Source organism: Pholcus phalangioides, unplaced genomic scaffold, assembly GCF_987345545.1.
Source record: "Pholcus phalangioides strain wild (caught in Gottingen) unplaced genomic scaffold, Ppha-v1.0 ptg000015l_1, whole genome shotgun sequence".
NCBI lineage: Eukaryota > Metazoa > Arthropoda > Arachnida > Araneae > Pholcidae > Pholcus > Pholcus phalangioides.
Window position 1 is genome coordinate 115,266,615 of NW_028301608.1, and position 18,361 is coordinate 115,284,975.

Here is an 18,361-nt window from a genome sequence, read left to right on the forward strand (position 1 = left end):
CTGTGAGTTAGAAACGTGGGATTTTTTTTTTGTTGGCATCAAGAGAGACAGGGCAACAACTTTTTAATTCAAAGTTATAGCGCAGGGGAACCGCATAAAAATTTAGATTTTTTAAAATTTGTTACACACTGTATTTTCACTCTCAAAACTGGTACAGGGTAATTTTTGAACCCTTGTTGAGCATTTTTTAAATTGAAATCATATCTCTATGACGGACGGTTGATGAGATAAAGGCCATGCTAGCACTTACAGGACACCCAGTATATATAAAAAAAGGGTGCATGTCTTACAATTCCTAAGCAAGAGAAAGAAAGAAACAGACTTGTTATCAAGATTATAAATTTATGAAATGGGATTTTTAGAATAATATGTTGGAGGAGGGGGATTGTGATCATGACAGAAAAAGCAATCTCAACGAACAACGACAGTTGTGGGGAGTGGTTGAGGATGAGGTAGAGGGGTATAAGGATAGAAAGATGAGGTATAATTATCGGCATTTCTATGATTAGGTAGGGAACTGAGGGTGTAGGGATTTTTGGGTTTTGAGCAGTTGTCTTCCTGCAGGGGAGATTAGCAGCGTTTGAGACCTTTTTCATCGAAAGTTCTGTGGGTGGGAAGGAATCAGGTTGGAGTGCATATTAGTGAGTCTGTCAGAATACCGGGACTTACTATTATCTGCTCGAAAGGGGGTTCAGATGTGGCACTGATTCCAGTACTGCCAAGGAGTAGTGGGGGGGGGGGGTATAGAAGCGGGATCCACAAATTCAACTTAGGCCTGATGGACATTTGCTCCTCACTTGGGGTCACGTTCTGGAGCTTTCTGTATTCACCTATAGGTGGCTTTGTTGGGATTCACCTGAGTAGGCGAGGTGTCTGGGAGGTTTTCGATAGACTTAAGTCAGGTTTTTTACTTCTAGATCACATAGATGAAAATGTGGGTTAGTTAATGATAATACTGATGCAGGTCGGATGTCGCCCGCATGTGTCAAAACCTATGTGCGGGCTCCGTATCCGCACATACAACTTTTGACAATTAGGTTATTCAGAGCTATTCACATGATGCGAATGGGGAGTGAATTCGTCCGCATCTTTGGTTACTTTTAAAGATGATTTTACACTGAATTTTTTTTTTAATTATTTGCCATAAATACCCTTAAAAACACCATATGAAGGTCCCTGTTCATCAATAGGATGTACCCACATATGTCTATCCCTCAGTTTTCTTCTGAGATGAAGGAGATATAGCATCTTTAACTGCCTTTTGTCCATACTTTATAATTTTATACAATAAAAGCTGCCAACAACAGCCACTGACGTGACCAATATTATAAACTGTTCTGTAATTCATTACGAATATTTAATTGACTAAATACTTTAATAACTTTTTAAATTTAACTAATAAAATGTTAATTTTTTTCTTTTTAAATGTTTAAAATTATTTTAAAAAATATAAATATTATTAATTATTTTAAATATTTATTTTTGTTTTAATTTTTTTATACTTTAAAAAAATACTTTTATTAAACAACGTTATCCACATACGGTGTTCACTCACCGCCGAATTAAGATGCTTGAAGGCCCTAAGTACTTGAATAGTTTTGGTGGTCCCCCCGATACCTACAAGTATATTTTACACAATATTGAGTCCATAAACTAAAAAAAAGTGAAATTTCAGAAGTGACTAATCTAAGGATGGGATTTCACTCTAAAAGGTTTATGAAAGTTATTTTATAAAACTTGAAAAAAGCAACCAATAAATTTATTGTTTGCATTCAAGCAAATGCAACCGATCAGCTTATTGGTTACATTTTTAAGAGAATTATTGTAAAATTTTTATAGTGCAATCTGGGCTTAAGGCCGGGATCACACTATAAAGTTTTATAAAAGCTGAAAATTCAACCAATAGGCACATTGGTTGCATTCAAGCGAATGCAACCGGTATTGCTTGAATTTTTCACGTTTTATCAAAGAGCTTTGGTGGTGGATATGATTGAAGTGCTTAAAATTTTCAATGGGATGGATAAAATGGAAAGAAAATATTAATACATTGTCAATCAAGGGCTTTGATAAGGGAACACCAGTATTGTTTGGTAAGGGACAATTGTAGGTGGTGTGGTGTTGCAGAGAGTTTTTCCTCTAATAGAGTTGTTAATAAATGAAATAGCTTACCTCCATGGGTCAGGAACTCTAAAACAATTGACACATTTAAAAAGAAGTAGGATAAACATATTGAAATAAACCGAAAAGCTATTCATACTTAGATAAGAGAACCACAATTTTTTATTGGCAGTATGTTTATATTTCATCATAGTTATTGGTTTTTTATTGCTCTTATTAGGTTGCTGTATTTTTCGTATTGTTTAGATATGTATTCCACATCATATTGGTCATGAGCATCTCTTATCAGCCATCTGGTTGGGCATTTTGTCTGTTTTGGCCTTGTGTTTGTATTTTGCAATAAATCCTCCTTCATGACCAAAGATGTTTTTTGGAATTTTTTACAATAGGGCTTGTTATGACAAAGACTAATCCTGTGTTTCATCACTTTAAAAAAGAGGTTTGACTTTGATTTTTTGAGCTCTTGTAATTTGTGGCTTCATTTTCACTTTGCAGTGCACTGATAAGGTTTGAAGTATAATACCCTTGAGAAATTTGCGGAAAGATTGCATGTGTGCAGGATGAAGAAACTGTGAATAGAGCTTTCAACCCCCCCAAGCCTTGAGCAATGTAAAATGCATACACAAAACAGCTCTTCGATGCCGATCTTAATGAATTCATTTTGTCAAAAATATCAATGACACTTATTAGTAGAGTAATAAAATTTTAAAATTTCTGGCAGAAATTTCCTTTGTCCGCAATTTAAATTTTGGTACTCAAGACCTAGATTTTCTGCGCTTACCAACTGTAGAATTATTTTTTTGCTTGATCGAAAGTATGTATGGTCGAATAATGACCTCTCCCCACATCATCCGGCTGATAGGGAGAAGAAATAAAAAAAGGATAAGAATCATCTTGGCCCTAGGCCACGATTTAACCCTTTTCATGAGTGAAACCATAAAAATGAAGATTCTTTCATCATGTGGCATATACTATTGAATGCAAGGCAGAAAAAGTGTAAAGATCTATAGAAACACTGAATGAATTGAACAACGTATGATGACAAGCTTTTTCAAAAGTTTATCTTTGAATGGTACAAAATGGGCATTGGAGAAAAGCAAACACCACGATAGAATACCTGTTCCCTCAATATTGATGTTCAATAAGAACTGTCTATTTCAGCATGTGTTTCAATCTTATTAGTTAATATCTCTAGAGCGGTCAAAATTACTGCTACTGTTGTTCTAGGTAGAACTTCATTTTACCACTGAACTTAACCTAGAACACTTATATTTTAGGAATTTCAGTGCCTTAACAAGATGAGAATGGTCAGAAAGTTTCAACAATCTGAGATGAACAGTTTGGGTGTAATCGCATGTCAAAGTATCTTTGCGGTCAGCATGACTGCTTCTGTCATTCTAGTGTTAAATAAAGACTTTTTGTAGAAAAAGACAAAAAGGAAAGGAACTGCACATAGATCGAGATAGACTTGAAAAGTTGGGGAAAGGGAAGATCAGTCAGCTTGTTCATTGATGCTGGGAGGGAGGCATTGCCTTCCATATCTTTGCTCATGAGGAGGAGACAAAGATAATAGAACATTTTATAGTAATGTGAGGGTATCAGTAATCTATTTTCATTTTCAAGCTAAGATACTGATGTGCAGTTGAAAAAAGGGAAGACTTAACAAAAATTTAAAGAAACTAACTGATGATATCTTAACCCTTTATAAGTGGCTGTTAGAAATCATTAATCCTGTCAAACTACTCTTCAAAACGCCATATCTTTTTTAAGGAAGTAGGCGTTCTCCCAATTTTCAGAAGGTGCAAATTAAAGGGTATAGGGAAAAGTTTTCCATTGAGAAATCAGTTTTACAAAATATCCAAACTTGTCAATGTTAAAATAGGAGGCTTTTATGGAGATGAGATATCTCGTCATAGCTGCCTAAAGGGTTCATTACAGCTTCTTTTTTTTTTTGCTCATATTTTCTGAGGTTTGGAGAAATCATACAAAATAACAATGCATATATAGGAAATCGGAAGGGAACGAATATGGTTTTTCCATTGTATCCAATTCTTTGCTATAAGCCAACCTGGTCTGCTACAGCTGAGTTTAACTTTACAACCACTGTTATTAAATTTATAAATTTAATTTTTGACATGAATCTTGCTGGTAAAGAGTACAATTCTGTTTTGCCTGCTAGAATTTAAAATTTTTTACACAAGTATGATATTTTAATATTTTTTATTCATTTTTTTTCTGATTCCTAAGCTTTCCGATGACTAATAAGGGCGATAATGTCTTCAACAATCATCAAAATGGATTCAGACGACTTCTCACAGTTGGCGACTGCTCTAATTGATTGGTCATCTGTTGCTTCACCCAATGTACTTTATGAGCAACAGTCTCCACCAGTTCAACAAACAGATTTCATTAACAGATCTCTTATAGGTAATGTTAAAACTGAAGTAACGATGAATCCAACATGTGAAGAGTATTCTGCTGGTGCTGTTGGAACACCTAGTTTTAATGTTGAAGGAGCCATGTATGCCACATCCTCTGAGCAAGTACCTATGGATGAGAACGACCCCCTGGAATCATTTACTTTCTGGGATGGAGAGACTTTCTATTGCAATCAGGATTTGGACAATACATGCAGAGTTTCTCCAGATGCATTAGTAGAACGGGATATTGCAGATATACAGGATTATCTTATGCAAGACAATTCCATGACAAAAGATGATCTTTCACAAATTCAAGAGTCAGATCTTATTCGAAATCCTACTCTTGCTGAGCTAAACTGTAGCGACAACATATTTGAATGCTCCGGTGATGGTAGCTTCCTTTCTGATGATTCTGGATATTTGATGACTTCAGATATGTTATCAAAAAGCATGCCCCTCAGTGAAGGCAGTTTTACGAGTCCTGTTCATGCTGCTTCAAGCAGCAGCAGTATTTATATCAGTAACATGAACAACATACCCATACCAAATTATTCTGAGCCAAGAGGTCAGCCAATGCTGTCTTCAAGTTGCCCTGTCCCATCAAGAATGATGAGCTGTCCACAGTATCTTAGCACATGTGATGAGAGACTCCTCCTGTGCCCTCAAAACAGTCCGGCTTCTGACTCTTTTGTTCCAAGACCCGAAAGCTTAAGTGTGGACAGTCGTTTCCTATTAGCAAGTAGCAACCAGAGCCCCATAAAGACTTTTTATTCAGAGAATTGTGGTTCTGCTACTGCGATTCTATCTTCTTCTGCTCCATCAGAGGGTTGCATAAGTCGTGCAGAGGGCATCAAGACAGAATCTCCTAGTACATCATCAACTGGGCGAAGAAGCGCAGAGAAGTCATTGAGCCAGTTTTCATCGTTGTCATTGTCTAATGATGATGAAAGTGGAAGTTATTTTGATGATTCAGATCGAGAAGAAGAAGACGACTTTTCATCTGATGAAGGTAATTTCTTTTTTAAAGAAAACATTACATAATAGTTGTAGCTTAATTAGTTCATATTTTACTATAACTCTTATGAGGCATTCTTCAAAATTCATGTGTAATGGGAGGGAAGATGGTCTCTTTTTCTCTGGTTTCTCACCACAACAGTCAGGGGCGGCTCGAGCTTACCTGCCCCATGAGTGCAAAGCCTCATGTGCCACCCCAAAAAGATGACACTGGTGAAAGGTTTACAGGACTTCGGCCATGGGGACCTTGAGATAGACCTGATTTTTTTTTTTAAGAACAAAGCCGCACACTACCATTGACCGAGCAAAATGTACGTGACCATATGTCTGGCTTTTAAATTTTTTTTTTTTTTTAAATTTCAATTTTCAATTTCAATTTTGCAATTTTAGCAAAATGTACGTGACCATATGTCCGGCTTTTGAAGAAGATTTTTCTGTTTTTTGGTCCAGAATCAGTTTGCCATTCTTAATGATGACAGATAACTTTATCCTCAAAACTTTTGAGGTTTTTGACAGTTTACTTATTTGTGTGCTATCATCCCACACTTATCTTGTAAAGATGATGTACATTGAGGTGATCGCTTTTCAGCCTTTTGGCTAAGCTCAAAGACTATGTTATAATGAGGGGATTTTTATTAAGAAGTTAATTTCAAAAGTGTTTCTGGTGCTCCAGGGGCCGGACAAGTAAGAAGCCAAATTCTCCCTTGGCCTTCATTTGACAGTTTGGAAAAAATACTAGATGAGGGCATCTCAGAATGCACACTTGATACTTGTGATAGAATATGGGATGGCTATTGGTCCATGTGCCACTCAAGAAGGACACTAAATCCGATGTGAATGGGTGAAAAAAGTTCATCGACCAAAAAAAAATTGAGTATGATTTCTGTCCCTCTTGGATGGGCGCCAAATCTGAGATGAAAGGACGAAAAAAAAAAATTCCCTTTAGAATTGTTGAGATAAATTTGGACAAATTGTGAGGGAGGCAATGCTGTCTTAATGCATGGGCTGATGCGATCACGGTCTGGAGGTCTCAGTGGGCAGTGGGGGGGGGGGGGCGATCCTAAATATGAGATGTGGTTTGAATTTTTGAAAGTAAACATGTCTGGCAAGGGGGTTCTCAGAGGAATCACTTTGCCCGGGGGGCCCAGGATGATTTTAAGACGGCCATGGAAGAAAGGGAGGGGATAAACAGGAGCCAAAAATAAGTCCTGAACATGTGTAGATCATGTCTCGAGCCGCCCACTGGTAGATTGTATTATTGTTTCTGATATTACGGTCCCATGCTCTGTCTGTTCCCCCAAGTTTTCTCAACATCTTCGTCGTTAATGTATGACTCGAAAGTGTGATGTTATGTGAATTTTTACTGTTGGAAATTTTTAAACATTTCGGAATCCAAACACTGCCTCCCCTTACAACCTGATGCCCGTGTGCACTCTCGTTTAAGCCGCCCCCTAACTACAGTAACAAGTTATTTGATACGTGAGACTAACAACAAAGACATATAAATATTAGTTAATTGGGACCAAATTGTTAGAACACCTGTCTTTTTGTAGAGGAATATGTCCTCTCCACTTGTTAATGCAAGATTCCTTGAAAGACTAGCTATATCTAGAGATGATGATTTTAAGACAAACAAATCATCTCTGCCTCCACACGGACTCGAACCTTGGTCTCTCGTTTGCCGGACGAGGGCTCTACCCCTATACTGTGGAAACATATGAAACATTTCTTCCTTGGAAAATGGAAAGGATATCTTCCTTTACATATATGTCACCATCTGGTGGCCTAATGTCATTCACGAGCGATTGATTGATTGCTGCCACCATCCATGTATGGAGCCATTAAACATATATATATATATATACATAGTTCCATCTGTTTCCATAGCTTAGGGGTATAACACTCATCTGGCAGATGGTAGACTGCCGCTGTGGTGGTCGAGTGGTCATAGTGACGGACTCGCATCGTGGGGACCCGGGTTCGAGCCCTACCGTCGCCACAGTGGTGGTCGGCTGAAGTTGGTTTTCTGTGGTTCCCAACTTTGAGGCGCAAATGCGAGCCGATCTCCCCATTAAAAAGTCTCGCCACAGAGAGCAGCAGTCCTACAAACAGTACAAATATTCAGTCACTACACATCACTCACTTCACTTCTGAGATATAGATGGCAGCACTGAAAAATCATACACAACACTAGATACCCACTCAGACTGTTAGGTACACACCCTTACAATTCCGGCACAACTCGCTAGGTAGTAAATTGCCTATGGCGATAGACCTGAGTTGTGCTCAGTTGGAAAAAAAAAATGATAGACTAGGGGTTCAAGTCCTCGTAAAGGCAGAGATGAATTTTCTTCCTAAAATTATCATCTCCAAATGTAACCAGCTTTTCATGGAATCTTGTACCAGTCTTTTTGTTTCTTACTATGACTATAAGGGTACTTCCATAGTGCACCGCTTCTCGCTTTAGCTCTTAAACCATGGCAGTTGCAGAAAACGAGATGGTCCTGCGCAATTCTAGCCAGTCGCTGTTATAGTGCACTGACGAGAGCTTCCACCTGCTTGATTAGTTGGCATCATAGAGCCATCACGTGGGGATCTATTATGTTTTTTGTTGACAACCAATAATATTTATCATAAAATTAAACCATGAAAGAATGACGAATGTCCATGAAGTGAATAGGGCTGGCCTTGAGAAGTTGTAATGGATTTAGTGTAATTGCTAATTGTAGTTAAAATTGATGATTAATCAGCGATTTTGCTTTTATGGTCATAATTTTCTATTAGAAAAGCTACAATTAATCATTACAGAATTCTGTTGGATTTAGTTTTATCATTAATTAAATAATTAATGGCAAAACTAAATCTCCATTGGAATGTTAATTAACAATTTTGCTTTATCATGTCATAACTAATTAACGATTAGTATTAACAAAATTAGTCATCACAAAAACTTCATTGGATTCACTATAATTATTAATTATCCTTAATAAACTAATGATTAATTATCAATTAATATTAACAACTAACTGCCACGAACTTCATTGGATTCAATATTATCATTAATTATTTATTAAATATTTTGCTTTTATTATATCATAATTAATCAACAATTAGTAATAAAGATAATTAATCATTACAAAAACTCTGTTGGATTTACTATTCCACTATAAAACAAATACTTAGAGGAAAGTATCCATTTTAAAGTGCAAGCACTGAGGCAGTCAAGCGAGAAAAAGGAATAATTCATTCTGGTTAAAGCAGGTAAAAGCAGGTAGGCGGGTGCACTCTGGCCGCCCTAATGAGTTTTCACAATCTTTTTTTCTGCAGCAATAATGCGAGAAGCTGTTCGCTTTGGACGCACCCTAATGCTGTGTTACTCGTCTATGGCTTCATAAAATCTAACTTGTGTTGTCACCAGAGGCACGGACATGAAAAAAACATTGGGAGGGGAGGCTGAAAATTGCTGGCCATCCTGTATATACAGGACTCAAGCACATATGCAGGGGATGGAGCATTGCATTGTTTTTCCAGAAATTATTGGGGGCTCAGCCCACTTGTAAAATTTATTGGGGGTGGGGCTCAAATGGCCTCAGCCTCTAGGTTCTGCCACCTATGGTTGTTATTGCAATCTGGTCCAGTTAAAGGACCGTTTTTTCCTAAAATCTGTTCAAATGAAAGTCATGTGTTGGATGCTTTAAATGTTTTGACACCTTGGCCCATTGAAAGAAATAAGCTTCTTGTATTTGGAGGCAAGAAAACAACTTTCAGCCATAAGTTGAAATAATTGAAAGTTACTCACCACTTGCATTTTCATCAAGGCGCATCACAATAATTATACTTCAAACTAGCATTGGACTTAGTCATGAAATCTTGCCCTTTGTAAAAATGGCCCGTGCCAAACATGCCTTGGGATTCCATTTCTAAATCCGAGCAAAGTTTTCATCTTTATATTAACCTAATGTAGCCTCTCAAAAAAAAGTGTAGTTTCATCACATATCATGTTCTGATAGAATAAAACAATTCTTTGCTTAAGGTATCCGACTACCTTTCTTGTCACTTTTCTTTAAAATGTTACTGGAGTGAACTTTGATAATATTTTTTGATAGAAAGTGTCTCGAAATGGTGAAAACAGTGACAAATTTTTTTCTACCTATGACATTTTGTATGAAAAAATCGTTTTTATGTCAAATTTTAGGCAAAATTCATGTGATATTTGAAACACGATTGCAAAAAATTTTATTAATGAAATGCTTTGTGATTTTCACAGTGCATTTAGCTAGTAATGTTGCAGGTTATGAACCAAAATTTGAAGGATTGCATGATATGTTCATAAGTTACACCAAAATATGTTTAAGTACGATGTGTGAATTTTTTGAAATTTCATCCTACATTTTGTCTATAAAACACTGTAATTCAAAAAAAAATATGTGATAGACCTTAGATTTTGGTTCATAACCTCAACAATATATAACAAAATATCACATTAAAATTTCGTAAGGATGCAATGCACCAATTTTTACAAATCATGTCACAAAGTCAAGTAAAATGTCAAAAATAGCATTCTTCGTAAAACACGTTTAAAGTCTTTATTCGCGTATTACTTGTATGTAAAAACGCAACACTAAAGTGAACGTAACTTTGATTATAAGCATCATATAAACAAAACAAGGACCGTTTTGGAATCACAACAAATAGGGCTTTTATAAAAAATGGAAATCCATATTTTCTTCCAAAATGACGTTTTCAATGTAGTCGGATACCTTAATTATCACGTAATAATCTCTAATATTTCAACAATAATCGTATGATTATGGTTGAATTTGAAATGTGCTGTTTTTTCGCAGAAAACGTGTAACTCTGAAATAGCGTAACTTGCGGTAGCTTTAGTTTGAGTATGTCACTGTAATACACTTTTATTTATTGGTTGGGGGGGGGGGGAAATTACCCCTTACCAGTGAATACAGAGAGGGTGCCCCCCTATATCTGCCTATGACTATGGGTACAGTCATGCTGCTTGTTATTTTAAGAATTTTGTGTTCTGAAGATTAACTCATACAGCCTGTATAAAGTTGTTTAACCCATTTTCATCATAAGTGCATATATATGCATGGAATTTTCCTGGCCATTAATCACCAAAGTGCATATATGCACGCTAGTTTTTTATACATAAGAACAAAACACTAGAGTACTACCATACTGTATAAAACTATTAAATTTAATTTTTCAAATTATTTTCAATGTATATCTTCATTGAACTAAGTAACATAAATTCTTTGTGTACGCCATTTTGTTTTTCGCTTTTTCTCATTTTGAAATATTTCTATCTTTTTACAGTAAAAAAATTGGTGGTATGGGCCAATTTTTTCCAATGATGCAAATGGGTTAATGGGAAAGAAAGTTTCAGTGTACCTTTTTTTTTAAAATATATGCCAGCACCACTTGCTTGCTCCTACCATAGTTGGAGAGAGGTTTTGAAATACAAGAAACTCATAATTTTTGACAAGGTTAAAGACTGTCCTGGAGAAAATTGATTTTCCCCCATTTATGCATGTGAGACATTATTGTGCATTTGATTATATTTCTAGATGCAAATAAGGTAGTTTTGAACTCAAACTTTAGTACAAGAATTGATAAATTTTTGAGTTAGTGAGTTTTTGCCATTGCTGGAAAAAACTATAGTAAAAAATGTCCTGACAATAATGGGTTTTTGCCAAGTATAAAAAATTTATACTTCCCACATTTATTTATATCTTCTAGCATCTCATTTCAGAAAAAATTTAATACGAAAAAATTGTTTGAAACACACAAACTCTGGTTTAGGAATTATATTAATGTGATATATACAGTCAAATCTCGTTAGTGCGTCACCCGGTTAACACGTCACTCTGCTTACCGAGTCACTTTTTGGAAGTCCCAATTGTCCTCATGCAGGAATTGGCACAGCTATGGCATATTCCGCTTAACGAGTCACTCCGCTTACTAAGTCATATTTTTGCTCTCCCAAGAGTGACTCATTAACGAGGTTTGACTGTATACTTATTAATTTTATCAAAGAATGAGCATAAATTATGTCTCACAAAAGTGTTTAGAACATCTAATACCCTGCTGTTCATTCAATTGTGTTTGCAATGAAAGTAGCAAATTGTGTCCAAAGTAAACCAATTATTTCTAAAATATACAAAGTACAGTAATACCCCGAAGTTATGTGATAGGTGGGACCAGCAACATCCGTGTAAGTCAGAGTACAGTTTTCTATAGAAATACATATAGATATTAGTTGATTGGGACCAAATTTTAGAAAGAACACTTTTTTCTTTTTTACTATGACTATAATACTATGGTACTCTTCTATGGGGCTTCATAAATTTAACTCAAAGAGGAAAATTAAAGTTTTCAGCTCACAATATTAAACTTGTAAAGCAATAAAATGAAAACAACATGGATGAATTGAACAACTTGCAAAGAAATATGAGTGATAAAAAAAAATTTGAGCATATCTTCATTGAGTTTATTGAAGGAAAAATGACACGCAGTTCTCTATATTTTTTAGAGTAAAGGTGATCATGAGAATGTCACTTTGTCAATCAACTTTAGTTTTATTTTTTGTGTTGAATTTATTTCTGAAAATTTATCAAATTTTTAAAGAAATTTTTAATTCTTAAAGGGTTCCAAAATCTTTATAACAAAAACTTTTGAAACCTCTCACTATGACAGAGAATATTCTTGAACTAAAACTTGTCATTATGAGGTGATTATGCCAAAAAAAATTCTAAATGTTTCAGGCAATGAAAACTGAATTATATTTAATAAATAAACAAAATTAGTAAAATAATTTCATTATTTGAAAGAAAAAAAAGAATATTCTAGATTATTCTTCAATTTTTACATCCAGGAAAATATTCTTGTTCCCTGAGAATATTCTCACGTCACATCTCTAGTGAAACCTCACTACAATGATGCTCAATATAACTAAATCCCTATGCAACAATATTTTTTTCTTGATCTACAGAGTATCATTATATCAAGATTTCACTGTATCAGGGTTGTCAAGTTTTTACCATAGGTGGAAAAAATCACTATAAAAACTGACCTGGCAAAAATAGATTCTTTCCCCATCTATGCGTGCGAGGCATTGTTATGCATTTATTTTTCTATTTATTTTGAAAATGGCATAAGTTTTGAACTGTAATTTTTGTTTAATTATCAGTCATTTTTAGGGTTGGTAAGTTTTTACTATAGCTGAAAAAACTAGAGTATAAAACATCTTGACAAAAATAGGTTTTTGCCAAGCATAAAATAAATTGATACTTCCTTCATTAATTTGTGTCTAGTATCATTGAAAAAAAAAAAAAACAAACAAGAGAATTGCATATTGGTGTAACAACTCTGATTATCCTGGATGATGGATGATCATTGTATGGAAAGGAAAAGTATAGAATAGAGTCGCTATATGAAACACACATTAAGGACTTTTCCTACAGGTAGTCGTAATGGAATGATCACTGCAACTTGAGCTCATTATAACAAGCATAGACTGTATCACTATTTATTTGTAAATGTATTTTACACCATATTACTTCACACTGCAACAGTATAAAGTTGATCATTTTAATGATTTCGAGTCTGAAGTTACATATAATACACATTGAGTCAAATATGTTTTTTTTTTCATAAAGCCATTTTTGCCTTGGTTTTTACCAGTGTCCAGTAAAAAAGTATTTTTGCCAGCAAAAATGCCCAACCCTGATTTTTCATTAATAAAACGAAGATAATTTGTTTCAGAATCACATTCTTTAGCCTAAATCTTCATTAACTGAAATGTGATTTCTCATGTCATTGAAAGTCATTCAATTTGTTCCAAGTATGGCATAATATCTGATGATAAATTTTATAAAACACTAAGAAACCCTATAGAAAAAACCGACCAAAGAATAAAATGAATGTCTTCACAATTGAATGAAGGAGAATAAAAAGATGAAATACTGAATTTTTTATTTTATTTTGCACCAGGTTTACAACCTAGTCAGGGTTGTAGGTGTCCTCTTCATGGCTTTCACATCCTGCAGCAGGGGCCCCTAGGCTGGGACCTTTGTTGAGCCCCCCAGTCAGATTTTTCACTGGTCCCTTCACAGTGAACTTATAGTGCAAAAATTGAGAAGAATTGTTCTGAGCCTCCAGGCTGAAGCTCTGTGGGCCTGGAAGGTCATGGTCCTCCTCTTATGTGATGGGGTCAGCTCATTTCTGTGTCTTATACATGCAAACAAAAAATATAATGTCCAGATCTATCAATTTGATACAAAGAATCTTGTGTTGAAGAATGTGTGTGTGCATTGAAGGCTTTCAAATCTTGACTTCTCTTTTTTTCATGCATTTTTTTCATAGTTTACCTATTCATTTTGCATGAAACCATTGTGTTGACTGAGTCTGGCTTTCTGCTCTTCAGAAAATTTGATCCAAGCCTGCTGGTTCTGTGGTCCATACAACTCTTTCGCGATTAGTTCACAGAATTACTCAAATCCTATGAAGCCTGTGTTTTGAAACTGTTGCTCACGACCACCATGGTTCTTCCTGAAGCATTTGATAGTGCTTGATGACAGAAGACATTATTATCATCTAAAAGTAGATTATTTTCTAAATCACTTCGCAAAGTAATCATCAAAATATTGTAAACTGTAAATGCATTACAATACTTCATGTAACTTAATACTAATACAAAAGCCACAGCAGACAAAATGCCCAACGAGGTGGCTGAAAAAAGATGCCCATGAGACAAATATGGATGCCTAATACATATCTAAACTATACCAAAAATACAGCAACCCAATAAGAGCAATAAAAAAACCAATAACTATGATAAAATATAAGTATACTGCCCATAAAAAATTGTGGTTGTCTTTTCTAAGTATGAATAACCTCTCGATTTATCCCAATATGCTCATCACATTTCTTTTTAGACATGTCAATCGCATTAGAATTCTCGATCCCCAGAGGTAAGCTGTTCCATTTATTAACAATTCTATTAGAGAAAAACTCCCTGCAACACCACAACCTACAATTGTCCCTTACCAAACAATACTGGTGTCCTCTTGTCGAAGCAGTTGATTTATGATGTATTAATAACTCATGGTCCATTTTATCCATCCCGTTGAAAATTTTGTCATATCCCTGACATCTGCGCTCTTCCAATGTAAACATTTTCAAAAAATCAAGTCTCTCTTCATAGTTTAAGCCCCATGTGCCATTATCTCCACACCCCCTTGACCAAGTCAATGTTCCCTCTGTAAGTATGGCTTCAAAACCTGACGGCATACTCCAGTGTGCAGGACGAACTAAGCCCTGGGGAAAAGTGGAAAGATCACTTTGGGAGAAAGTGAAGAGACCTTTTTGAAAATGAAACCAAGCATCCTATTCGATTTTTTGACCACCGCTGAACAATATTCATAAAACCTAAGTTGCTCATCAATAAAAATACCCAGATCAAAATTTCCTTTTACTATATTTTTTGATTTTAATTAACTTTTGTTTAAAAGTTATCTATAAGGTGTAGAAAATTATGGCATTAATTTAATTTTACCTCTAAATTCTACTAGGTTCCATTGGCGTATGCAAAGGGGGTTTTGAGGTTCTAACCCCCCCCCCTTGAGGGGGGAGATTTAGTGTTATTTAGTAGTTTTGAGATTATAGTGTTATTTTGCAGGAAAAAACGTAAACCCCCCTTAAGAATAAAAAAAATTGAAACCCCCCCCCCTAAGAAAATTCTGCATACGCCTATGCTAGGTTCATATCATCTGAGTTTTTAGTTATTAAAAGTGGGTCCAGTACGTATTAGCTTGGATAATCAGGGTCCTACTGTACATACAGTTTGCTTAGAACCACATTTCAAACAAAGCCATGTCAAGCTGGACTTCTAACACAGTCTGTAAGCAGTAAGATCATACTCATTTTGTTTTGACTGGCCTAGATATTTTTCATTAATCTTCTGATTCTTACCTTGTTCATATCGTTGATGATACTCTATATATTCAAGAGAAAATAGTTCTGTTGTGTAATGATGCAAAAAGAAAATCGTGATCATTCTTTGGTTGTTTCTTTCTCAGTGCAACTAAAGCTATATCTTCTTTGAATAGCGTGCGTGTATTACCTTTTATCCGTTTTCAAACATTTAATCAAAAAATTACCACAGCATATTCATATATTGCTCAATAAGCAAACGAATTGTTCAATTGATTCATATTAAAATCTTGGTTTTTAGTGTAAATGTTTTTTTTTTGGGTGGGGGCATGGTAGCCCTGACCAGTAAGACCCTTTTGTCCTGTACCGAAGGATATTCAGAGGTGTTGTGACTTAGATACTTGCTCAGTCTCTGTCTGAATCTTATATAAGAAAATAGTGACAGTAAAGTTCATTGTTACTGTAGGAAGTCCCCCCCCCCCCACAGTGCACATTAGCACACCAACCTCACGGCAAGTGACAAAAAGTGAAGGGAAAAAATTGTCAAACTTACCCATTTGGAATTTAGGGATGTGCAGAAAATGATCATGGTGCGACAAAAAGTAAATGCTTTTGTATGGCAAGCCTGATTAAATTTTAATCATTTCCAGCTTTTTTATAATTTTCTTCTTTAATTCTACGATGATGTGTGAATTACTGACATGATGTGAAAAAAAAACTCAGTACTGAGTATGACTGAATCTAACTTGGGCTTGGATAGAAGCGGAAAGATTAAGATAAAGTTCAGAGCTACTTTCATTTTCATGTCATGAAATTATGACTTGCCATTATCCTACCTTAACTATTAGTGTTTTGTGTCACTTTTCATTTCAGCTGAAAGAGTAAATGTTCAATTCAAGAGAGAGGGAAAAGCAGTTGTTCAAAAGAAAGTTAGAAAGAAAGATAAGAATGTAACATTTAAGTATGAAACTGGTATGTGTGCAAAGTATCATGTTGAGCGTATGTTTTGTGTCAGATTCATAGTCCCACCACTCACAATCACAGAAGAATATTAAAATATTTCTGCGGTATGAATCATTCTCCGGGAAAATTCTGAGATTTTTTCTAATTCTCCAGAAGTCATTAAAAAAGAGCATAAAGTCTTTTTTTTTTCAACAAGAAATAACTTGTTTTTCAGATAATTCAACTTTTTTTTCATTTCAGCATGTTGTTGGAATTCATTAGTGTAATTATGTTTGAGAAAAAAAATTCCCTATTGCATTAAACACATTCCTTTAGCTCCTCATGCTAGCAGGGCCGTCTTAAGAACATGATTTGCGCTAAGTGATTTTTCTGAGCTCTACCCTGTGCCATGCTCAGGTGAGCCCATGAATTAAGACAGTACTACATGATGGTTGGGTGTTATGTTAAAAATTTTTGTCTTATTGAACTTGCGTGCTCAATTTGTAATCGAGTTGACAAAAGACTTGTACTTTCTGATCATCTTGCAGGAATTTTTCATAATAGAGCTTAGTTCGGAAGTTCTTCACATTTTGACTTTGTCCGGTTTTTTTTCCTTCAGGTTTTGTATCTCGTAATTTGTATAGTAGGAAGTTGTGTGCAAGGCATTCTATGTAAAGTCAGAAATAATACAAATGACATGCTAATGCACTGGTGACTTTCTATTTCACAATTAACTTGATATTTCATTTACTTGCAAGAGGATAACGCAAAGAGCACAAAGCCATGAATTTGTTGTTTGTAGAATCTTGGGTAGCCTTGAAGAGTCATGATGTCACTGTTATGAATTGTGTTTGAAAAGAAGGCTTTTATTCCTCTGTACTTCAGCACCATTTCCCTTCCTCCCATCATAATACAGTAATGTGCCGTATGTGCTTTTCACGCTTTGCAAGCACCACAAAGATTGTTTTCCTATTTGAACGAAAATTTTTAACCAAAAAATATTTAATTTTTATTTATCCTTCGCAACATTATGACAAGACAGGTCTTTTTTTATAGAACAAACATGTCGAACCCCGATAACCAATCCAATGTATCCTTGAAAGAGTTGCCGAAAGTCCAGATAAATTTACGAAATTAGAGAGAAAGACTGTTTCTTGTTGTAATCAATTTTAGGATTTTCCCGGAAACCCCGATAATCTCATAAACGCAAATGCGTGTCAGTTTCACAGGCGAGAGAAAAAAACTTATTTCTTTCAGTAACATATTCCTTTTTTAAAAGAAATAAGAAAAAAGTTGTCACTGCAAGCAGCAAAAGTTATTATGGTCGATAGGCATTGCGTTAAAATCCGATGTTTTGTGAAAAAAATTTTCATTCCGAAAGTAAACGAGCAAGTCACAAATGTTAATTTGGAAACTTTGCCAAATAATGAGTGCTGAATCGCCAAACATCATGTTGATTCTTCCAAAATTTTCTCCCATTTTGCAACCATTTCCTTCTGAGTATAGCAAGAAACCAGCAGGAATCTTGCCCATAAAATTGAAAAAAAAAATCAATTGTTTATATTCATCCATCGTCAGTTTCTTACTTCCCATTTGAAACATAAATGGTAGATCCCTCTGAGCACATAAACACTGCTTAATTTTTACCAAAGAACATTTAAGGTTTTATGATTTCAAAACCTACTCATTCACTCCTTGTTAACAGGGGTGGCTCAAGGGCCAACCTCTGCACGGGGCAGGCACCACTCTGTAAGTGGTGGCTAACCTGGGGTGAATAAAGAAAATAATTGTCAAAAAGTATGAAAAAAAAATTGTCTTTGAAGTTCTAACTACAACTTTACAATATATAATGATGCTGTAATATAATTCTGCAGAAATGGCCTGGCAGTCGAGTGGTTAGGGAGCTCGCCTCTCAC

At 35.3% G+C, this 18,361-nt stretch overlaps 1 protein-coding gene across 1 annotated transcript in view; it reads left to right on the forward strand.

The window, feature by feature from the left end:
* The window catches only part of REPTOR (repressed by TOR), a 53,151-nt gene that overhangs the window by 17,500 nt on the left and 17,290 nt on the right, over window positions 1-18,361 (forward strand). The window contains exon 2 of the mRNA XM_089245219.1: window positions 4,366-5,547. Coding sequence (XP_089101345.1) covers window positions 4,392-5,547 — 1,156 coding nt within the window. The 5' untranslated portion in view covers window positions 4,366-4,391. The remainder of the gene's footprint in view (window positions 1-4,365; window positions 5,548-18,361) is intronic.